The following is a 24,686-nucleotide window of genomic DNA, read 5'->3' as shown; positions in this document are numbered from 1 at the left end:
TTTCCTCCTCCAAGATGTTGTTTTTCTGTCTGAGGATGCTGTGTTTCTCTAGCAGCTCATTGGTTTTCTCCAGCAGATCTTTGTAATCCTCCTCCAGTTCGGTGTAATTCTGCTCCAGTTCGGTCTTTTCCTTCTCCAGGATAGTGTTTCTCTGCTCCAGGACGGTGTTTCTCTGCTCCACGGGGGCATTTCTCTGCTCCAGAACGGCATTTCTCTGCTTCAGGGCAGTGCATCTCTTCTCCACGATGGCGTTTCTCTGCCCCAGGTCGGCGTTTCTCTGCCCCAGGTTGACATTTCTCTGCCCTAGGGTGGTGTTTCTCTGCTCCAGGGTGATATATTTCTGCTCCACTTCGGAGAGTCTCTGCTCTAGAGCGTCGTTTATCTGGACCAGGTTGGCGTTTACCTCCCCCAGAGCATTGCCTATCTGCTCCTGGGTGATGTTTGTCTGCTCCAGGGCGGTGTTTCTCTGCTCCAGGGCGATCTTTTCCTTCTCCAGGGTCTTGTATTTCTGCTGTTCTTCGGTGATACTCTGATCCAGGTTGATGTTTATAAGCATCATGTTTCTGTTTTTATGCCCCATAGTGGTCTTTTTCTGCTCCAGGGTGGTGTTTTTCTGTACCAGGGTGTTGTTTCTCTGCTCCAGGGTGTCGTTTATCTGCTGCTGGGTATCATTTATCTCCTCTAGAGTGTTGTCTGTTTGCTCCTGGGCGGTGTTTGTCTGCTCCAGAGCGGTATTTCTGTGCTCCAGAGCGGTGTTTCTCTGCTCCAGAGCAGTGATTTCCTTCTCCAGGGCAGTGTTTCTCTGCTCCAGAGTGGTATTGTCCTCATTTAAAATTTTGTTTACTTTGAGTAGTTTTTTTAATTCTTCTTCTTTCTCCTTAAGCAGCTTGTCATTTTCATATGCAGCCTTTTGCTTTTTAATCTTCAGTTCTTCATTGAATTTAGTCAAAGTCTTTCCCTCAATAGACAACTTGCTGACTTCTTTCAAGATGCCTTCGAGTTTCTTTGTCTCTCCAGCTAAGTAAAACGATGGCTTACTGCTCTCACTCATTGTTGGTCCGTTAGCTAGAAATTGTTGACAATCCTTCTCCTTCTCTTGACTTTTGCAATGGTTATGATGGTGCAGCTTGCTCCATAAGAGTGACATCAATTCTCTTTGTGACATCAATTCGCGTGATGTCACAAATTGATGTCACTACCTCAGCAGAACAACTAGAAAACTGCTGAATTTTGAATGAAAACAAACTTTAAGGCTGAATGCAGCTGTGCTTAGCTGATGGCCATTGGAGACAGTACAACTGGTAATATATCACCAAGGCTAAAATCCGCACTTGGGAGACAGTGGCTCTTGAGGACAGTGGACTGGCACAGCAGGGTGCCAGGACCAACAGTCAAAAGGAAACATTGTGCCCGAAAACAGAAGAAGGGGAAACGGGTGGGTGTGTTGACCCAGCTGATGCCTAGGAAGCCACCAATTCTGACTCTCTTTCTGGCCAAAGTCTGCTCACCGGGTAAGAAAGTGGATTTGTTAGATCTGAGATTAAGAGTTTCTGCAGAGATGAAGAACTGTGCCGTTCTTTGCTAACAGATTTCTGGCATAACAACAACATGCCAGACTTTAGCCTTCTGGATCAACGGTCTTCAGTTATTCCAAGCAGACCAACTGTCAGGAAAAACACGGGGAAGAGGACAATGTATGTAAGTGAATGAAGGTTGGTGTACGAACTGTGGCCTGGTTAAAAGCTGTCAGCCATCCTATCTGCCTTGGGAGTTTACTGCGGTGTTCGTCACCATTGTTTACATTCCGCCGGGTGCTAATGGCAACAAAGCATCAAAGGAGCTGTATGACACTGTTAGCTCACTGCAGATGAAGCACCCGGAGGCGTTTTACGTGGTTGCAGAGTCTTTAACCATGTGAAACTGACTGACACTGCTCAGTTTTTATCAGCATGTCATCCTTCTTACACTCTGTATTGTGTTACACCAACATTCATGGTGCGTACAGAGCTCTTCCTCGCCCCCATCTTGGCCCCTCCGATCACATCTCCATCCTGCTGGTGCCAGCATATCATCCGCTGATGACGCAGATTAGGGCAAGGAAGTAGACGGTCACTGTGTGGCCCAGGGATGCAGCCTGTGTGCTCCAGGACTGTTTTCAGTCCACAGATTGGCAGATCTTCAGAGAGGTGGCTCCTTATGAGGGAGAGATGGACCTGGAGGAATACACCTCCTCTGTTCTTTGCTTCATCTCCAAGTGTGCTGATGATTTCTCCACCACCAGGACAGTAACCCATTACCCGAACCAGAAACTCTGGCTGAATGTTGAGGTGAAAGCTCTTTTGATAGCTGGGGACAGGCGAGGCATCAGCACTCCGAGAAGCAACCCGTAAATCGAGAGTGAAAATTCTCCAACCTAGGGTTAGCATTAGCCTAACCCTAACCCCTCACTGCCAGATGCACTTAACAAGCCCTATTCCCGCTTTGAGCATCCTAACACCCCCCTCAGTACCAGACTAATACCACCTCCTAGTGACATGCTTCTCCTCACATCTTCTCACAGCAGATGTGAGGAAGTCCTTCCAGGAAATCAACCACTGTAAGGCTGCAGGCCCCGACAAGGGAGGGTTCTGAGGGAATGTGTACATCAACTGTCTGAGACATCTTCAACACCTCACTGTTACTGTCACCTGTCCTCTCCCGCTTAAAGACCATCACTATTGTCCCTGTCCCTAAAAGCTCTACAGTGACAGGCCTGAATGACTGCCGACCAATAGCCCTAACATCAGTAGTCCCCACTAATATTTAAATATGCTGACCCATGTATCAATTCAATTTAAAAATACTTAAAAAAATACAAGGAATAAACTGGTATGGCAAGACCTTTCTAGCAATACTTAATACAGAGTGTATGGCAAGAATAAACAGACACTATTTCCACATGAAAGGTAAAATAATAATGAAGTGCCATGGGTTTGTTGAGACCACATCTAGTACCGAGAATAAATATATCTTACGTTATTTAACTTTATAGTCTGTATCACTTATTTTTATGTTTTTAATTAGATTTGATATATTTATTTCTTCAATATTATTTTTCATGTCAGTGTTGACGTCATGAGGCTGATGACTCCATGACACTTTCAATTTGAGTCATTAGGATTTGATTAAGAACCAGATTTGTTCTTTGTAATTTCTGTCCAGTAAAACTATTAATCTATAAATCAATAGACAGGTCTATATAAAGATATAATCCATGTTTCTGTCTCATATTTGTATGGCATTAAAAGGACCTGAAACTTTTGTTTTTCCTCTGAAAGCTCTGGTTTGCACAATAAATGCCATGAGGGTGACATTTTATGGTTGATTCTCTGATGTCCCATTCTCCTGAAGGCAGCACAGAAACATTGAAGAGAAGAAGAGTTATGATTAATGTAGTTACAGTTCTGTCCATGTTTTAATGTTGCAGAGATCATCCATCCATCCATCCATCCATTTTCTTGCACCCTTTTTCCCTCAGTGGGGTCGGGAGGTGCTGGTGCCCATCTCCAGCCAACGTTTCGGGCGAGAGGCGGGGTACACCCTGGACAGGTCGCCAGTCTGTCGCAGGGCAACACAGAGACACACAGGACACACAACCATGCACACACACACTCACACCTAGGGGCAATTTGGAGAGGCCAATTAACCTGACAGTCATGTTTTTGGACTGTGGGAGGAAACCGGAGTACCCGGAGAAAACCCACGCACGCACAGGGAGAACATGCAAACTCCATGCAGAAAGACCCCAGGCCGGGAATCGAACCCAGAACCTTCTTGCTGCAAGGCAACAGCTCTGTTGCAGAGATCAGTCCTTTGCAAATAGTTCAAAGTTTAAACTGGCATGTTGAACATCTTTTATCTGGTCATTTGGTGGAATATTTAACAACTAAAAAAAGAATAAGAATATTGTTTCCACTCCGATTGGCTGCTGTTAGGCCTGCCAATTTTAAGTTGAATGTTCATTAAATTTTTCGTAGACGCCTGTGAAAATAATATCTATTCCCATGGCTTTTTTGTTCTCTGGGAAATTATTTTTGATGATAAATACAGAAACAAGCATAAAAATCTAAACATCTACAATAGTGATAGTAATATTAATGATAAAATAATGGTCAGTGCAAAGTAGCCTGCAAATTCTTTGGTGGGGGGCGGTGAGGGACCTGGATAAAGGCTAGGGGGGTGCTGGGCCTATAAAGGTTGAGAAACACTGCCCTAAATCAAAGTGCCCCTAGTTGATTCCTTGCTGAAGCCGTGAGTAGATGTTTCACTGCCCAACAGGTCAGAGGTTGTACATTCACACATACTGTCCTACACAAGATGTTGAACATCTTATATAATTTTGCAGGATAATAAACATAAGACTTTGAACATCTAATGGTCAACATCTTATGCTAAAGATGTTCTTATGTTGTATGAAAGAAGTATTTTCATAATTGACGTCCTAAACAGTATAAAAGAATGAACTGTTGACAAAAAATGTACCGATTGTTGACTTATTTCCCTTTCAGTGTAGTTAATTCAGAAGTGGTTTGTGTTGTATAACAAAAAAATACATGATAAAAATTAATTAAATTGAGTTGAATTGATAAATTACAGATTGTTTCATCATGCAAAATAGATTTTGGATTTCAAATTCAAGTAAGCTGCTTTATTTTGGGGTTTTTGTTAAGGTGGGTCATTTTTGACCTGCAGGACAAGGCAAGTAAACAGAATGTTAAGATAGTACGAGGGTTAATTAAACAGGAAAAGTGATACCTGCAGCTGCAGAATGGATCATCTAACCTTTTACTTTTACTTATCTATCACTATGTTTCTTGTTTTCGTGAATAAAATTCTTACTGTCCAAGGAGAGTAGTGTAAAGTTACAGAAGCAACAACACAAGAGGAAAGTGAATGCTAAGAAGTAGGATTAGACCCAAAATGTCAAAACATAAAATTAAAGACTCTTGCAATTCAGACTTTTCTGTTGACTTTCAAGATCCATCTTACATCTTCCATGGTGGGCATCAATTTAACCCCGACACAAGCAGGAAGTGCAAAAGTGGAAAATCAAAATGACACTGGCGTTGCTGTTTTCCCTGCAGAGGCATTATGCAGATGAAGCACTATGGTTTTCTGGCTCAGAGCAAATTCAGAGACATCTATGCAAATGTGGAGCAAAATGGTTGAAGTGAATTAGTCATTCATGAGTCATCCAAAGGGAATGACTCATTTGGACATGGCCACCCATACCAGTCTACATCCCGCCTGATGAATGACTTCCTGCATGTTTATTATATCCGACTTCTTTTCACTTTTATCTAATCTAAAATCTTTTATTTCTCATCCTCCTTTTGTTAAGCTTCACTCTGTCTCAAACTGTTTTCCTTTTTCTTTCTCTTATTGAGACCAAAGAGTATTTCTTCTTTTTATCTTAATTTTTTCTTCGGTCTCTTTCCTCTGCTTCACTCTTCTTGATAATTTTCTTGTCCCACACTTTAATTTCTTTTTTTTTTACCTCTGTGCATTCAGTTTTTTGCATAATCTTACCTCCCATCTGTTTCCCCTTGTTTGCCTCATGTCTTTTAGACTTTTAAGCTTTTTTGTATTCCATTTTTGCCACTGACTGATGTCTTTCTGTTCTCAACCCTCTTCCGTCCCCTTTCCATCGTTCTGCTTTGTTTCTCACCTTTCCTCCCAGCTAATGCCCAGGGAGTGCATCAACTCTTTGTTTGATAACTTTACGTGGACGAAGATTTCGGGATCTCCCTCTCCGGCTGGTCTGGGCCTGTCTGCTGCATGGCTGCACCCCGACGTTAGCGTCTTTATCATCCTGCTGCTCTTCTTCATCATGAAGGTACGTGCCTGCCTCCTGGGAAATTGTGTGTGTGTGTGTGTGTTTGAGTGGTATTTGCTGTGTTAGATATTTAGGTGTTTTATTGTTTGGTGTCTGTTTTCTGCTTGCGTTGCATCTAACCCCTTGGATGCGACTGAGGTTGTTTGTGTGTGGCGCCGGTGCCACCTGACGTCAGCATTTTCGTCATCCTCCTCTTCGTCGGGGACAATTGTTGCAGGTCACTTGTGTTGTGTCCGTGATTGGGACATCTGTGTATGCGTGTGTTCTAGTGTGTGCTCGTCTTCCACATTTTATTCTTGTCCAAGGTCAGCAATGCTGGCAAGCTTCCAGCGCCTCTTGCTGTTTTATGATTTCTTAGAAGCTTGTACACACACGCACACACTTCCTGTGTGATGACGATTCTAATAAGCAAAGAGATTTACTCTTTGTAACCTGAACAAGGAGATTAGATAGCAGTGAGACATGAAGGGCAGAATTTATTTTCCCTGATGTGTATCCTGGGTCTTCCCAAAATGAGCCTCAGTGATGTGATCCCAACCTGGAAGGAGCAATCCACTTTTTTTTCTTTTTGGTTAAAAGCCTTTGACTCATATTTAAGTCATTACCTGACATATTGTTTTATTTTAACTGTTGACTTGATCCCCAAGGCTGAAATTTTCCTTAGCAGGATGTGTATAACGTTACCCATCTGATGACTCAGATTCAGATTTAACACCATCCTTTGTTTAAGTTGTTTAAATTATTTAAACTGATTCAACTGGAGTGTCTATCTGACTGGGGTTAGTGGACTATTGACAGCATTTTTAGAAATCACCTCTTCAAAAAACACAAATTATCTTGAGAAAATCATTTGCAAGTACAATGTGTTATGTGATATGACAACTTGGTGCCATGCAAGTGCCAAAAAACTTTTTTCTTTCAACATTTAGGGTTACAGCAAACTAATGCTCTTCATTTCATAGTGTATTGTCCACAATGGTAATCTGTGTGCTACAGTTTCCACTTTAGTTTCTAAAGATACATCTGATCATCTCTGGCATAAAGTGATTAGTTAATGCTAAAACTAGAAAGTATAATCTCTTTATTTAATTGGCTCATTGATAATTCTGCTCATAATTTCATTGTGGTGATGGATGAACATGTGCAGATACACAGCAGCAGCCAGTCTGATCTAAGTTTTGCTGTAATTTTCATTGTAAAGAATGAAAAATACTTTGATCAGTTTAGTTAGATCAATAGCCTGTATGTTTATGCAATGATGCCAATCAAATCTGGACATCCCTGGTTTAAACCTCCACAGCGTCTTTCTTTATTGGTGTCCTAAATTTTATTTTACTTTGAAACACACTTGGACTTCTGCACTAATTTCATAGCATGTTGCTAGTACCATCTGTCAAAGGATTTGTGACACCGACGAAAGAGCGTGTGCTGACTGACATGTCTTTTTGTGTGTGAAACTGCTTTTTGTGAGTTGTGTGTCTTTCTGCCTGATTGATTTTTGCTGTTGAGATTAAAAGAGAGGAAAAAACTGAGCACATTCTTCTCTGTCATCAGCAGAGGAGCTGCTCTGTGAGAGACGTGCTAATGAGTTTTTATCTTCTTCCATAGTAATTTAGTTCTCAAACACTGATGAGAGATGACACATGGAATAGTATTCTGGACTGGTGAAAGGGTAATGTTATATTTCCAAAAACTCTTTTCAAATGAGGGCGGCGGTGCGCAGCAGGTGTTTTCAGGTAAATGCCAAAAAAATAAATAAATAAATCCACCGCTAAGGTTGTTATTATCTCTGATGGGGACGAGAACAAAGCATATTATTATAAAAGCAGATTTGAAATTACATTCAAATTAAGAGAGTGTTGTTTTGAAAATAACGCAATTGACGTTTGAAAGCAAAGTTTAGCACAAATCCAGAGGAGTTTGTTCATTCTTCATCCCTCTTTTCACCCTTTCACTGGTAAGCAGCCCACATTAAGCTGGTAAGGCTGCAGCACCGGCATCTGTAGCTTCTCTGGGGCAGATGTTCATTAAGTGCCATGCTCAAGCATACCCAGGGATGATTGAATCTCCTCCCCTACCTTACATACAAAACAGCACAAACGCCATCACTGGAACTCATCAAGCTGTGGCTGAATAGGAAGATTTTTTTTCCCCAACTCAAATGGGGAAAAAAAGTTAATAAGAAGCTCGAATTGTATGGTACTATACGCTCTTGTTGCTATGCGACGTGACACCTTGGCTGCAGTCTGAATGTAAGGTGGGCAACATAATGAGAGTAAAAGAGCAGTTATTAAACGAAAATATAATACATTTTTCTTGTGTCTCATAATGTCTCAACATTAGCTATTCAGTTTGTCAAAACCCTGTGAATGAATGCTGCACTACATATACAAACAATTTATTCAAAACGGTTGTCAAATTTGTATTCAATCATTTTAAGATGTGGTTCAAACTCTTTTATTGGCAGATTATCAGCATTTCTTTCTTACATGCAGTTCTGGATGTCTGCGGTGGCCACCACCATGCCCATTCCATCTGGGGCCTTCATGCCTGTCTTCATACTCGGTGAGAAAGAAACAACAAGTGATTATTATTGGGTCTAAATTCTTTTTTCATTCCTCAACCATCAAACCATTTTCTACACAGTGACTATAGGGGAGAGGCTGAGTCAACTCTGGTCAGGTTCCCAGCTCATTGAAGGGCAACACAGAGACAGTCATAGCAAATAACTGTTCGTAAATTACTATTTTGGATGCTGTCAGCTGTAGGAGTAATCATTTAAGTTGTAAACATCAACTATCAGCCATTAATGTGATTATAATGGTTGAAAACACTTTTGGGCTTTGCCAAGTCTTACACATGAAAACGGGCCATGTGCTATTTGTACAATTGAAACCTGCAACCAATGTCAATAAAAGTGTTTCCAAATGAGTTAGATGTTATTTGTGACATTAAACTAATACATTTTCATCACACTGTGTTCTAAAATATTAACAGTTTTTAACTTTTACTGGTTAAAAGCACATTTGAAATTTCAAAAGCTGGATTATCTCCATTGTACTGACCTGAACATCATATTCACCAAATTCCTACAATTGAAAATATGGTTCAGTGTGCAATGCACTGCTGAAGGAGAACTAAAGGCAAAACAGCTTCATGCTCTTCCTCGTTGTTTTCTGCATCCTTATATCTAGCTCAGTACCTCTCTAAAACATGCAGATGGATGCCCTATTTGCTCCCTTCACATTAAAATTGGACACAAATTTCAAATAGATCAAAAGCTGTTTTTAAAGATTGCCTCCGGGCTGAAATACATTATTTGGTCAGAGAGCCTCAAGTGAAGAACTTTGAAGTGGTAATTTCTAAGCGCTGCCTCTACATTAAACTTACTGCACTGTCTCGCTGTGTTACTGGAACCTGATGTGGATGTCTGACCTAGTTGAAGAACTTTTATTTGTTCTCTCTCATCCTTCTTCTGCCAACTGTTTTTATTTTATTTTTTTTTTTATAAAATTGAGCAAACACTTTTCATCTAATTACACTTCTGTGTCCGTAAGGGAAAAGTTTTATGTGTCTGTGTTGGCCCTGTAATGGACTGGTACCCTCTCCTGGGTTTACCCCGGCTTTCACCCAGTGACCACTGGAGATGAGCTCCAGCCTCCCAGTTCAACAACACTGAACAGAATGAAGTGCACATAGGAAGTAGAAGAATGTATAATTCACAGACATACTGTAGAAACGCTCTAGATGGTTCATATTTGAGTGTCTACTGTTGAATATGTATTCACTTTCACCATATGCTCCTTTTTGTAGGAGCTGCATTTGGGAGGCTGGTTGGGGAAGTCATGGCAACCCTGTTTCCTCATGGGATTGTGTTTGATGGCATTCTGTACCGCATCATTCCAGGAGGTTACGCAGTCATCGGTTAGTATGTAGTTTCTTTTCTCATCTATTCTTGCTCTGTTTTGTGTTAATGCTTTTGTCATGGGTTAGGGTTTTGCATAATTAAAATCCATATCCATTAAGTTTTGCTTCCAAACTGTCCATTTCTGATGTCGTCATGCAGTATCTCTTTATGGATTTCTTTTTCACTGCATCCTGCCAACTTCATGCATCCAATGATTTGAAAAAGTGTCAAGTATATCTCTACTGTCAACTTCTCTTCCACTTCTTGTCAAACTTGCTGGTCCTCCAGTCGTCACTTGCTGTCAAGTCGTCTTCCTGCCCTCCTGCCCACCTAATCCTCCTCACCTCCCCCAACTTTCACCGTTTGTTGTCTCTCTCCCCCCCTTTGCTCCCCTCATCCTTTCTTTTAGAACCTCTGGTTGCTTTGCTTTGACAGTTAAATGTCACAGTAGGTTTGCTCTGCAGTGCTCACCTCAGCAGCTGACTCAGAAATGTGGCCTCCCTTCAGTCTCTATCCTGTTGCCCTGCAAAGGCCATCTCTCCTCTTTGTTCACTGATCTCTCTAACCAGTCTTCTTCTGATCTCTTTTTTCCATCTCCATGCTGCGTTTGTGAAAGTCATTATTTTTATACAGTCACCACCACCTTAATATCTTTATTGCTCTGTGTCCTGACTTGTTTAAGTCCCTAATTTACTTTTCGTTATATCTTCTGTTTTCATTTTGTGTCGCTGGTCTTCTTTCCATTAATGTTCCTTTGCTCTGTGTCCCATACTTCTGTTATTTTTCCACCCGGTGTCTCTGACAGGTGCAGCAGCATTGACCGGAGCTGTGACTCATACCGTGTCTACGGCCGTTATCTGCTTTGAGCTGACAGGACAGATCTCCCACATACTCCCCATGATGGTGGCTGTAATCCTAGCCAACATGGTGGCCCAGGGCCTGCAACCTTCCCTGTATGACTCTATCATCCAGGTCAAGAAGCTACCGTACCTGCCAGAGCTTGGCTTTGGACACATGAGGTTTGTGTTATTTGCACCGTTATTTAACTAAAACTTCTATTATGGTTTTATATATTCTCAAAGATGTGTTTGAAAGACTAGAAAATGTGTTTGGTAAATTAGCTTAGCTTTTCTTTTGTAAACAGGGACAACTTCTTGTAATTTGCTAATTATAAATATAAGGAAATGAGCACCACATCTGGGGATCCCCAAAGCTCTGTTCTTGGGCCAGTTTTATGTTATCTTTATGTTCTCTCTATCTTCACTTATGGAGTTATACAACACTTTTTATTATACGTGTGCTGATGACAAGCAGTTTTAAAATGTAAGACAACAGTCAATGAGTAAGTTTGTCCATAACATAAACAAGTACACAGTTTTAAAATCTTGTTAATGGTCATTGAGACTCTGAAAGGTACTGGGCTTAAATACATTTCAGGATTGTTTGCCAGGTGAGAACTATGTTCAAAAGATCCCAGGACCAAACCTCAACAAGGGAGGCAGTATTTAGTTTATTTGCTCCATAAATCTGGAACTAACACCCTGAAAATCTGAGATGTGAAAAACCTGTTTGACTAAAAACATCATAACATACCGCTGCTTCTTCATAATGGCAGACAATTATTGTTATCAGTTAACTTTCATCATGTCTTAGCAATATATGTGTTTTACATTTAGGTTTTTTTTTCTTTCCATGTAATGCTTACATTGTCTTTTTTAAATATATTTCTTGTATTGAATGTATTTTTTCCCCCTGCAGCCAATACAACATCTTTGTGGAAGACATTATGGTTAGAAAGGTGAAGTTCATATCATCCCAGTCGACATACAGAGAAGTCAAACACCTGCTGGACTCCTTCTCACTGAAAACGATCCCTTTGGTTGACTCTAAAGGTATGCTTATTAGGTATTTAATCTAGGCGTCTTAAACTGAACTGAAGCAAAACATAAAGTGAGGTACAGTTAAAATAGATTCTAATGCAGAGGAAAATCTTCTAATGTATCATAAATGAGTTTGTGTAAAATTACATTTTCCAGCCTCAAAATCCTAAGGCACTTAAGTTAATTTTTTTTTTATTTGTTGCAGTCCAAGTAATTTATTTATTTTTTGTTTATTTAGATTCTATGATCCTCCTGGGCAGCGTTGACCGGGTGGAGCTTCTAGCGCTCTGTGATTGGTGGTTGTCCCCAGAAAGACGACTTCTGATGGAGGTAAATTAGATGTAACCGGGTCATTTATTTAGATTTTTTAGACTATTTTTCATTGTTGCTGCGTTAATGTGTAAGATTGCAAGTTTTACTGTTCACAACTTTGTTTAATGGCCCACATAATCTGGGAAAATCCCAATATGCTTTTCATGTGATGTTTCTCAAAGCACATCTAAAGTGCCCTTCAGATTGGATGGGAAATGTTTGCTCCATAAAACAGATATGTAATAGGTTGCATAAAACATCTGCTGAAGCATAATTGCAAATGCAGCAATTGGCCTAATGATTGGTCTAATTTGCAGAAGAGGTTATGTTTAATTTAAATCATGACTGTCAGTAATTGAAACTATTTGTTTGTTTCATCTACTTAGTCGAGGCTGTTTTTGTAAGGTAATGTAATTTTATTATCAGTTTGTGTCTCTATCCATTGAGTGACCCAACAAAGCAAGTGTTAAAATGAAAATGTTTATGTTTAGGTTATATTTGCTCTGATTTTATCTCTAATATTTTTGATGTGACAGTATTTATAGCTTTATGGATAAGTCAGGTGGATTTTATGAAAGTTTTGTAACAATGTGTTGATATGAAAAAATGATTTTAGTTGAGTTTATTGGAGAGGTTCAATCAAGGAAAGTTCATCTCAGGAAACAAAATAAAACACTCAATAATTGGTTTTGCATATAAATAGAATATCACCTCAAAACCTTAATACATAATTATTGGCCTTTTGAAAACATTTTCATGTTTTGTGCAGTAGCTTCACTTGATTAAGCCCAAAATTGTTCATACATCTACCAGATTTAGATGCAAATTATTTTCATTTAAGCAAGAAGTTTGTTTCTGATAGAATTTTATTTTTTTGTATAAAAAATGTTTCTTATTGCAGTTATAGCTTTACCTGTGCTTGTTTTGCTACCAGACTTTGCCTTCCACTTTTTCATTAATATGCTTAGACACAGACTACGTTAGAGGCCGGCTTCTTTAGCGATTTACTTTTGTGGCTTAACCCCCTTGGTTAGGGTGTCATTGATTGTCTGCTGGACAGTTTCAGGTCAGCAGCCTTCCTATGTATAACACCGAATTAAAAGAAGATTTCAGGGATGTCCAAGTCCAGCTCTGGAAAGTTTCTATCCTTCAGCTTTTACATGCATTCCGTCTCCAAGACACCTGAATCAAATAATTGGCTCCCTACCAGGACTCTGCATAGCTGGATGACATTCTGATAAGAGGATTCAGCCATTTGATTCAGGTTCGTAGGAGAAGGAATGCAGCTAAAAGTTGCAGGATAGTTGCTTTTGAGGACTTGACTTGGCCACCCCTGGGCTAAAGAATGTAACCCTTTACTATTTCTAAATGACATGACCATCACATTCTATCTATCTATTATATACCATGTCAAATGTGAAAATATAGATGTCTATTTATTCATAGAAAATATCCATCTGCTTTAAAATGTCTCTCTGACTGTGAGCTCAGGGTCCGAGCCTACAGGAGCAGAATCAGTGTCCAAAAAGCAGCTGGGAGTCATTCGCCTTTGTAGATGAGGAAGAAGATGAAGAAAGAGACAAGGTGGGTCAACAATTTGCTTTATTTTCTTTTATTCCTGATTACATCTGTTTATTAAAACAATGTATCGTTATGTTTCAAACCATAATAAAGACCAAGCAATTAAAAGAAAACCCTAAAAGTAGAACATAATTAGCTAAATAGATCATCCCCTTAACTGACAATTAAACCTAACAGTGGTATAGCATTGCAAATGAAAGATAACAGTCCAGTTATAATAACCAATATGAATGATAAAGTACTTATGCTGTCCAATTTGGAGCATCAGCTTAGACATCCAGAGCTGTCTTGTTGTTTTCAGGGCAGCCCTGTTCAGGAGGAAAGAAACGGCCCTGTACCCCCTCCGAAACCTCAGGACCCTTCCTCCAACCACACTGCACCTGCAACTGGTGAGTTCAAAGGTCAACACATTTTTGCATCATTTATTCACCTCTGAAAACATATGAAACATAATTTCACTGCAGTTGAAGAAAAAGAATTGGCAATTTCCTACCTTGTAACCCAAAGATAAAGTTTATGTTGAAGTTAATTACGACATAAATAACCAGTTTTCAGAGGACATGAAGTCAGTGTAGCATATTCCACTACATTCTGAGAGCCTTTCAGAGAAATATTGATTCTTTTATACAAGTTCAATCACTAGACTGATGTAAATTAATATCTGCTTGGTGTGACTATACTTCCTTCCTCTCCTAAAACGAAAAGCTGATATACATGCCCAAACAAACTGGTTTTTAAAAACAGAAAATTGAGTAAACTTTTTCTTCCCACTTCACAGTTGATCAATCAAACAAAATTCCAATTAAAAATAAACAAAACCATGCATCACCTGAATCTTGCGGCTTCACAAAAGCCAAACTTGGTAAGATTCGTTTAATTAATGTCAGCTTTTCATTAAACAGATTCAAACATGTTTGTTCCTCTGCACTCAACAGATGTCAAACAATCAGACAGTGTAGCTTTGTACTGCTAACAGCAATGACTTGGTTGAATGTTTGCAGGGAGGAGGCAGATGGTGTGTGTGGATGTGTGTGTGAGTTGTTGCACAGTAGCTTATCAAACTCAACAATTTGCAGCCTCCAAGTAAAGAGGTATCTAGGCAACCACAATAAAAAGGTCTCTTTGGTTCCTGCAGAATCTTGACATTCCATTTGCAGTTGGGTTACTTTCTTTAAGGGTGTGTTTGTATAATTCATTGACTCTCGTCTTGTTTCCGCCGCTCCTCTTTCAGAAAAAGGTCCCCTGCAGTCGGTGAGGAGAACGCTCAGAAATCTCTTCACCTCTAAAAGCAGACAGTCGGAGAAGGAACTGCAGGTGTGTCTGCGAATGCAGCTTTTGTTGCGCGTCACTCAATTTCTTCACGTGCTCCATTAACAATGCAGTTCCTCTGTTTTTTGCTGCTCTGCATGTTATTTTCTGGGTTGTAATTTGTTCCTTTTTCCTTCAATCATCTATTTAAATGTGACTCAGTAATGAAATGTTATATGCAAATAACTCTTCATCCCTTAGACATAGCCTACTGCCAGAACCACATTCATACATGGGTACTGGTAGGTGAACTTGTTAGCATTTGACCTCTATTCATTGATTGACAGAGATTTTAGAATAACAACCTGCTTCAGAAAAACCTCTCCAAAATCACACATTTCTTTCCAATCTTCTCTCATCTGGGAAGTTCTTATATTCGGCTCTGCAGTCAGTCTGACTCACCGAGGGAAACAAAGCTCGTCACCTGCAGGCTGGAAAATCACACTGTACAGAAGTGTGTGGTTGCAAGCTGGAGGGTTCAGAATGTGATTTCTGGTCTGCCCACTACTGAGGGTTTTGTCGAGCTGATTATCAATTCCCTCCAAGGGGAATGTTTTCACATCAAACAAAAATCTATTACTCAGAATATCAAGCAGACATGCAAGGGGAAATTTTCCACCAGCATACTTCCAAAATGTTGTTGGAGGTAGTATTTTACTGTTTAGACCACTATTTTTACCTGCATTCTAAGCCGTTTTGCAGGTGCTTTAGCGATATTGGATGAAAGTAGAAAACACTCCCCTTGTTTCTTTCTTATTTAAATGAACAGAAACAGCATTTGATTGGAGTAAGATTATGTTATTTCTGTCACTTTGAGGACGAAGCTTAGCAAGGCATGAAGTCAATGCATGCAGGACAGGCCGCACTTCTACAAAATAAGTCACAGTGGTTGTTGCCCTGAATTTCAACGCCTGCATCCATGCAGGCCTCTTCTGCTGGATGTGCTGTGCAAACTGCAGAGACTACAGGCCAAAAATAAAATAATCCATATAAAATTCAGCCTGTTCAAACAGTGATTCCAGCTTTTAGATGTAATTTTTAGAGCCAAGGCAAATGCTTACAATTACCGTTAAAGTAACATTTTCATTTCACTTGCAGTCACCCCAAATAAGGTTGTTTTATTAATTTATTAGACAAACTTCAGATTCAGAAACTAATCTCTCTATTTTTTGTGTCTTTTGTTGTTTTATCTCAAGGAACCCTGTCCTCCTCCTCTATCAGACTCGATGACTTCAGACGAGGTAGGTCAATGACCAGTGAGGAATATTAGAAGATTTTCTAGGTTATTTTCAGGGTTTTTTTGTATTTCTTTTATAAACACTGTGGTCAATTTACCACTGTCTTAAATCAGTTTATTTTCACAATAAAGTATCATAAAAAAAACATAAATTTTCATTCTATTCTGCTAATTGTTGATGAGAGAATCCCATCATCCACCGATACAAATACTGATTTCATCTGACCAAAGTGTTTCATCTGAACATTGATGAACAACAAACAAAATCTGCTGCAATTTGACCACAGAAAAGCTGAACTTGTGCACTGACAAGTAATTTTAAAGCAAGGAAACACATCCGTGTCCTTGCAAAATATTATTACTGCATGCACGGTGAAATCATTTTTCTCCTATGTTCATTTTTTTTATTCTCTCTCAAAGAGACATATTCAAGGAGTCCACATTCTGATACAGAACACTGTTTAAAAGTTGTTTAATCATAGACATATCACCAATGAATTGTGACTTAATAGGGTTGCAAATTTGCTGCATTGGAGATTCAAAGCATGGAGGTTTTTCTGTGCTAATGCACCAAAACACCATTTTTCCCTCTGGTGTTTTTCTATCTGCCAACCTGCTTCTACTCTTCCTGACGCATTCCCAAAATTCTCCACACCATTCTGTAAAAAAGCGCTGGCTCTGTCACAAGAGGCCGAGTCTCATCGATAAAATCCAAAAAGAGGCTAAAAGGTGTCACACCCTCTAAATCTCAGGGTAAAAACAGGACATGCAAGGACAAGACACAAGGTCTCAAGGTTTTTCAACGCCATTCTTATCGCAAAAGAAAGGCATTCTCCTCTTTGTAGCTAAAAATACAGTTTACAGACATGAATATTTTTTTACCCATACTGACATCTCAGTGTTTATAAATTATATAACGGCTATTTTTATTGCCTGATAGATTTGTTCATATGCTTTATGACTCCTCAGAAAAACAAATCTTGATGCTTCCCTCTGGCTAAAGTCATACTTCAGAATAAAATAACTTTGTTTCCCCCTGGTCTGAATCTGAGTCGGCTGATTCATCCCTGTGACCTTGGTGTTTATTTGCTGCTGCAGATCAAAGCGTGGGAAGAGGCAGAGATGGACAAGCCGATGGAAATCGATGAGATACGAATTGACCCTTCACCTTTCCAGCTGGTGGAGAGAACTTCATTGCACAAGGTTGGTGGAGGAAGGCTTCCCCCTGAATCCTTGTAAAACAGCTGTTCTCCTGCTCTAATTTCATTTCCCCGAAAGCGTTATGTCGAATCTCAACACCCTGGACTTTCTGCGCATTCGGAAATGTTGTACATAATTGGAAATGTATAATCTAATCAAAATACTGCATCTGTTGATTTTCTAGTCTTGTTTCAGTGGGTGTTTTGTGACCTCGTTGTCCACATATGAGCCAGATTTCTCCCCGGTCTGAAATAACAAATGTTCATGCATTAATCAGTGCCATATATTCAAACCATGATTTCTCACATCTGTACCTGCAAACAAAGATACAGGCATGTTGAAGGTGGATCAGGAAAAAAAGTAAAGCGCTGATTTTCATATTTATGCTGCTAATGAATGATAAAATATGCAAAAAAATAAATAAATCAAATGCATTGGCATTGATGTTTAGAAAAGCAGTTGTTACACAACAATAAAGGCCGAGGTTTGAAGTTTCAGTTTGAAGTTTCCATGTCCTCTTATACATTCATGAGTATCACTTGGATACGCCAGACTGTCAAAAACATGGTTGATTAATTCAGGTTGGTCAAGCCGATAGAAATCAATGAGATACAAACTGACCCTTCATCAAATTAAATTGTTCTTGCACATTCCTAGCTGTGTGTAAAGGACTGGTGACCTTTGCAGGGTGTAAAAAAAAGGACTTTTCATGAAACCAATACTATTCCCTATATGACCAAGATGCTTATTCATCATTCTTATTATTAAGTAAAATAAAGACGTTATAAAACACATATTAATTCATCTTGTTGTGAGAGCTGTCAAAAAAATTATCTGTACATGCAAGTATTTTATAAAGTAAATTTGATAATCCAAAGCATTTTTGCATTGTTGGTATTTGCACAGTTATTGTTTAACTGCTGCTTGCTGGTAGTTTTTGTTTTTCTACCAGCAAGCAGCTAATTTGGACTAAAACGGCCATCCCCTGTTGCAGAAAACCTTGATGTGTAGAATTTCCCAGGTTTGCTGATTGTGAGCTAATTGACACATTTTGAGACTTTTCTTAGAACTTCAGTTTTTTTTAATATATATTATATTATTTTTTTATTTATTAGTCATTATGATTTAAAACAAAAATATTTTACTACTTCATGGCTTAAGATGACTATCATTCTTTTCAGTTTGCATTTAAATAGCAGTGTGAAAGGCCACATAAACATCCCAGAAATCTCTTTTAGTTGCAAATTTTCTCACATTATGTAAATCTGCTTTCTGGTAATGCTTCCACACACTCATTAGACTTCTGCCTTTTTCATGTATTCAGCAGTTGGTACCACAGGATTGAATTCCCATTGTTATAAATCTTAGTGGATCCAGGATTTACTGTCATTTTCAGGAGCCAGAAGCGAATAAACACCATCTTTAGCCTTATTATTCTTTTTTGTGATTTCATTTCCATGGTAATACACAGAATACCGTGCTCATTCATGTGCAAAAGAGTCCTTGTGATTGAGATGTACTGATGCATACAAAGAGCTCCCCACAGTGGGACCTCAGCTGCTATGTGAAAAATATAGTTTGTGCATTCAAAATATGCTCAAGGACTTTCCCTTTGTGTTGAGTCTGAAGCCACTTTGTTCTCTTTGTGTCTAGACAGAACAGGCAGAGAAGCACTGGGCTTGTAAATCGTCTGAAGTCACAGACATATGAAAAGAAATGTCCTTTTAGGAGCAGTATTTTCTGACAGTTGGCTGAGTTACTTTTTCACCTTGTCTCTGCAGACTCACACATTATTCTCCCTGCTTGGACTAAGTCATGCTTATGTGACCAGCATTGGAAAACTTGTGGGGGTGGTGGCTTTAAAAGAGGTAAGAAACTTAAGTTAGAAAAGTCAATGTTTCTGCTTCTCTCTCCTACCATTGCACTACGTATGACACAAAAGATCAGCATTTTGTTCATATAACCAAATACTGACACCTAGCTCTTTGATAAATAAGAAAAACAATGAATAGATGCTGCACACATTTGTGGTCAGTTTCCAATTTGGCCAATCATTTGACCTTCTGATACCAACTGTATCCTATTGCATCAAAACATATTTCCTATCATTTCTGTCATGGTAAATAATTATTATTAGAAGCAAGGAAGAGTGTTACTGGGAGATATGGGTGGCAGAAAAGGAAGAACTCATGCATTATCTAATGACGGTTTTGTAGCCCGTGATTGAAATTAATATTTTTGATTAAATCAGTACACAGTTAAAGTGCCAGTGTTGAATTAACACCCAAAAGTATCTATATGTGTCCAAGTCAGCAGGTGTTAAAGTAACACTTTTGAAAGTGTTAAAAGATTGACACCCATTTTTTTGTTAAATTAACATTGGTCTATAATACTGAAATGGGTTTAAGAAAAGTTAAACTTTCCATTTCTGTGTATTGTTTTGAATATTTTCCACTGGATTTAATTGATATTGGCACCTTGTGGGTCAATTATTTACTTTTTTAACACCACATTATGTTTTGTGATCAACACTGCACTGATGTTACTTTTAATATATTTTAACACTAATACCGTTGAAATGTTAATGTGACACTCTGTATTGTTGAATTTAACACCTGCTGACTTGGACACATATAGACACTTTTGGGTGTTAATTCAACACTGGCATTTTTACTGTGTATATACATATATATATATTATTTGCATGTGAAACTGGACTGTGTATAAAGCCTGTACTCTTTCATGTAGTACAATATAAATATTGTATGGTACAATAACACATAAAACACATAGAGCAAAAATATTTTTGCTCTATGTGTTTAAATGTTGACACAGTGGTCAAGCTGATGCCTTGTAGAATAGCTTTAAGTAATTCTGTTGCATTTCTTTGACTATGAAGCCAAAATGCAAATGCTTTTTCCAATTGCTTTAGACATAAAAGTCTCTTAAACTGTGTAAAATTATTGACTTCAATAGTATTGTGTTTGTTAATGACTGGCTTTGATTTCCATAATTTTCTAAATGATTTTTTTCTTCTGTGTCGTCTTATAAATCCTATTTTCTTCATTCTTTTTCTTTTATTTCCAATTCTGTTTCCCTTTCTTTGCTTCCTCAGCTCCAGAAGGCCATCGAAGGCTCCACGCGCTCCGGTGTCCGGCTCCGGCCCCCTTTGGCCAGCTTTCGTGACATCAGCAAACACAAATCTGTCCCTAAACCTCCACCCTCTTCTTCCAGCGCTCCTTCATCTCCCACTGCAGCCTCTCCGCCGTTGTCTCAAATTACCCCAGAGCCTCCCCTCTCTTTAACCCCTGACCACAACCAACCCCATAATAATCATCATCATCATAATCACCATGAGCATGAAACGGAGGTATGGATTGAGGGTGTACCGAAGGAAGTAGAGGAGTGTAGCAGTAGCATCCGCCGCAGCAGCAGCACTTCAACAAGTGGCTCAGGAAGTAGAAGTTACCGTTACAACAGCGATCTCACCCTCCCTCCACCTTCCACTCCTCCTCCTGCCCCTCCTTCCACAACCCCTCCTCCATCTCCTTCTTCCTCCAGCCCTCTCCCCACCCTGAGGCCTTCACAGAGACTCCTTCAGGTGGTAGAAGACAGTGATGATGAGCCAATGATTTAGCTTACAAAGAATATTTTTTATACTGGAAATTTGTATTTAAAGATTTTTTTTTTCCCTTTCTTAACTTATCATCCTGGTATTTGGGCACTTTATGTACCTCTCTTTATCACACTGCTACAAATTCTTTGTGGTTTAGAGATTTAGTTCTCCAGCAAAACCTTTGCCATCACTTCTAAACACGATGCAGTGGTGTTGTACCTCAGGGATCAATCCTTTCCCCCTTTTGCTTTCAATTTACATACCTCCTTTACACCAGCTTAACCAGAACTTATAGCATATTTCATTGGTTGAAAATAGGAAATGAGACTTAAAATTATGTTTATGATTGTTTTAGATCCAAAGCAGCATAGAAAATTTTGACATAACGTTCACCATAACCTGTTTGTTGGAAATGTTTTGCTTTTCGTTAAGAATTCCATGGAAAACATGAAAAAATAAGTAAATGCATCCCATGCTGCTTTTATATTTTTATTAGTTAATTTGATTAATTTGTTTCCCAACCAAAATGAGGCTGCACTTTTATCTATTTATTGTTAGCAACTTTGTTGAAAAATTAGCAAAATATTGCCTGGCAAAAACCATCGGTGCTCCAGAGAAAGGTTCCTGTAGTGCCAAATTACCTGATTGTTCTTGTCTTAGTTTTTAAAATGACATCAGAACAGGTGAAGTTAATTTGGCACAAACCTTTTGGATAGCAGCTCAGTAATGAAGCTGCTCAGTCCACCATGGAAGACTGGCCAAAGCCCCACAACGACCTCTGTGCTGACCTTGTGGAAGCAGCCCCAGAGCTCATTTCTCCGTGGCTAAGTTGACAAATGAAGCAGCTAAAGGCGACTGACAACACCAAAACCTCTCTAACAAAGATTCCGTTTGGGTTTTTTTTTTTTTTTTTTACAAAGCCACGTCCCAGAATGACTCGCAGCTTCTTTGAATAATTTACAGGAGAATATTTATGAGAATCAAATCGGACAGAACAAATACCCATCTATGGCATCTTCAGCAAAGTGATGGTTAGTATCTATGACAGTAAATGACAGCTGACAGTTTGTTGTATAACTTGTTGTATAACTTCTACACATGATAGAGATTCAGACATCTGAAAATGTTGACGATTCCAGATGGGAATCTTCTAAATTAGTATTTAAATTTAATTTAATTTCAATATTTAAAGGATGAACAGTCAGGATGAATTAATTCAGAGGCTGGAAGTTAAGGGTCGCACAGAAATGTGTCTTGCATCAGGAATAGAAGGTTTTATGTTTCCTCTCAAATGCTGATCTGTGTTTGAAATCTACAGTTTTCTGTTACTGAAAGTCTGTTTATCTGCACATTGAAAGCTGGGTGCATGTTCTAACTAAAGTTAGCACCTTAGAGGACTCCTTCATATAACAAAGTCATTTCATTCACAGATAGTCATAAAAGGTATGCGAAAAGAATAACTTACACATCAAACCACACTCCAGCTACCAGCAAGGTTCTGAATTTTATTGTCTGCTTACTAATGCAATTTTTACTGAAATGCATCTGTCCTTATGATGCACCATTTCCAGATTTCATCTTATACGCTTGCACTATTAAGTTCTCTTAACCCAAAGTTAGTCCTCAGGTGCTGTTCTAAAAGTCTTTAAATTTATCTTTTTTTTTTTAAGCAACTTTTATGTTCAAATAAAAAATGTATCTGTATCTTAAACAGGTGTTCAGTCTGTATAAGTCTTGTATCATCTGTTTATCTGGGGTAATAATATTTATTTATTAACTTATTTATTTTTTGGTGTTTCTGTAGATTCAAATGTTTTCCAGATGTTCATATAACTGCAAAATAGTAGATTAATAAAGCTTTATTTGAATGTAGATTTGGAATTTATTTTGCCTTCACTGAATGTTAACTGCCTGCATGACTAAAACATTTTTTTCTTGTTCTTGCCACCTTGAGTTACTGCTTACAACAGAAAATGAGTGCTATTAAAGTGATGTATGGTTTTAAAGCCAGAAACGGGTAATAACTGATTTAGCATCTTAATTTTGTATGTATGATTTGAGATTATTTAGCTCCCGTACGCTAAAGCTAACAGCTAATCAAAGTGGGGTCAAGTCAGGTTTTTGATGCCCTCAAACAACGCCAGTCTCAAAAATTTAAAAGCGAACACAAATGTTATTTTAGAAACTACCATCACAAATGCATTTAATTTTTAATATGGTACCTGAGCATATATTGTAACTCTGTAACCACTTTCTACCTTATAAAACCTTTTCCACATATTTGTTTCATACAGAAAACTGTCAATGCTATGATATCCATGACTCCAGTGTAAAGAACTAACACATTTTTAACGGTTGAAGTTGTGTAACTTCACTGTTTTAATCAAGCAAAAATAAATACGAAGTAGTGTTGAAGAATGCATGTTGAAAATAAGGCGCCTTTTTAGTATCCTTCATAAATACCATTTGCTTTGTAGCAATCTGCAGGTGAATGTTCAAGTTCAAAATGTTTGTTGCAGAGAAACAAAAATAAATGTTAGATAAGGTACTGCATCACAGTAATCCCACAAAGTCTAAAGTAAAATCATAAATGAACAATGTGAATTAATGCATTTCCTCCCATGTACATTAAGTGGGCTTTTTTAATGACATTTTTAAATATATCTTACTTTCTGTGGACACTTCTAAAGGTTGTCCAGGCTCTTCAATTTATGACTGAGCCACAATAAGTGCCACATAACAGATCTCTCCTTATTAAAAGTCTTTTTATCTTTCACTTTATTGGAAATGAGTTGGTGAATTTTACCATTTTATATTCCCTATTTCCATGTCATTATCTAAGTGTCACTTCTGTAGTTGAGCTTTAGAGCAGCTCACAGGATAAGATCTCGGAGCAACATGAGGACAAGAAGAGGGCGGATGAGTATGAGAGCAATTAGGGGCTTCAGGGTGTTGATCGCTGGAGAGTAAGAATGAAATGAAAGCAACATGTTGCTCTGGCTTTTTCTTCACTTTATGTTAACGTTCATGGATCCATAGTTTTAAAGTAAATTCTGTCACATGTAAAGAAATTCAGAAACCATTTTTAAGTAGATAATTTAGCATGAATCTATATGGATTTTGCAAAGCTAAAGCATTCAAAATTATCGACCAGACAAGGACTTTACTGCCTTTACGAAGCAAGAAAAATATTTAGGTTAATGAATGAGGCAAATGTGCTGAGTGGAACCGTTTCACATTTTTTCTGTGGCGCTAATAAGGATCTGCTTTATTATTCATTTTACTCCTCAGAAATTAATTGGAAAGCAGACAAAACCAAAAAATGTAGATTTTGCATTATCTCTACAGAGACAATTGGTACACATTTAAATTATCCTTTTGTTTACAGTATCACAGCTGCCCACTATAAGGTTTGATAGATTTTAGAGTTGCACAGTTTATCATATATAGCAGTTATCCTTGCAACGTGAATATGACGTGTGTACTTTTAGTAGCCAACAAGGAATAGAGAGGACGTCATAATGAAAGTAGCAAGTCCAATGATCAATATTTCATAATATCATCATAATATTCAGCAATAGCATCACTATTAAAATTTTGTCACTTTTCAGAGTGCGATTATTTTATAGTAAAAGTAGTTGGTTGTTAAGAAATATTTCATTGATACAAACAAATCCCTGATGTTTTTCCTTAGTCTGATATGAAGCTGCAATTACAGCTGAAGCTTAGATACCATATAACCTACTGAAATATTATATGAATCTAAAATA

General features: G+C 38.4%; 1 protein-coding gene across 1 annotated transcript in view; it reads left to right on the top strand.

Annotated features, from left to right (window-relative positions):
• LOC103472845 (chloride channel protein 1-like) overlaps window positions 1-23,334 on the top strand; it is a 39,238-nt gene extending 15,904 nt beyond the window's left edge. Inside the window, exons 12-24 of the mRNA XM_008422691.3 lie at window positions 5,720-5,875; window positions 8,371-8,440; window positions 9,689-9,799; window positions 10,588-10,801; window positions 11,541-11,674; window positions 11,901-11,992; window positions 13,466-13,558; window positions 13,857-13,944; window positions 14,787-14,869; window positions 16,060-16,104; window positions 17,199-17,303; window positions 19,082-19,168; window positions 20,416-23,334. Of these exons, the coding sequence (XP_008420913.2) occupies window positions 5,720-5,875; window positions 8,371-8,440; window positions 9,689-9,799; window positions 10,588-10,801; window positions 11,541-11,674; window positions 11,901-11,992; window positions 13,466-13,558; window positions 13,857-13,944; window positions 14,787-14,869; window positions 16,060-16,104; window positions 17,199-17,303; window positions 19,082-19,168; window positions 20,416-20,937 (1,800 nt within the window). The 3' untranslated portion in view covers window positions 20,938-23,334. The remainder of the gene's footprint in view (window positions 1-5,719; window positions 5,876-8,370; window positions 8,441-9,688; window positions 9,800-10,587; window positions 10,802-11,540; window positions 11,675-11,900; window positions 11,993-13,465; window positions 13,559-13,856; window positions 13,945-14,786; window positions 14,870-16,059; window positions 16,105-17,198; window positions 17,304-19,081; window positions 19,169-20,415) is intronic.
• The last annotated feature ends 1,352 nt before the right edge of the window (window positions 23,335-24,686 follow it).

The sequence above is a fragment of the Poecilia reticulata genome, chromosome 11 (genome assembly GCF_904066995.2).
Source record: "Poecilia reticulata chromosome 11, P_reticulata-male-v2, whole genome shotgun sequence".
Classification (NCBI taxonomy): Eukaryota; Metazoa; Chordata; class Actinopteri; order Cyprinodontiformes; family Poeciliidae; genus Poecilia; species Poecilia reticulata.
The sequence above is the reverse complement of the archived record's forward strand: the minus strand, read 5'-3'. Positions and strand labels throughout refer to the sequence as shown.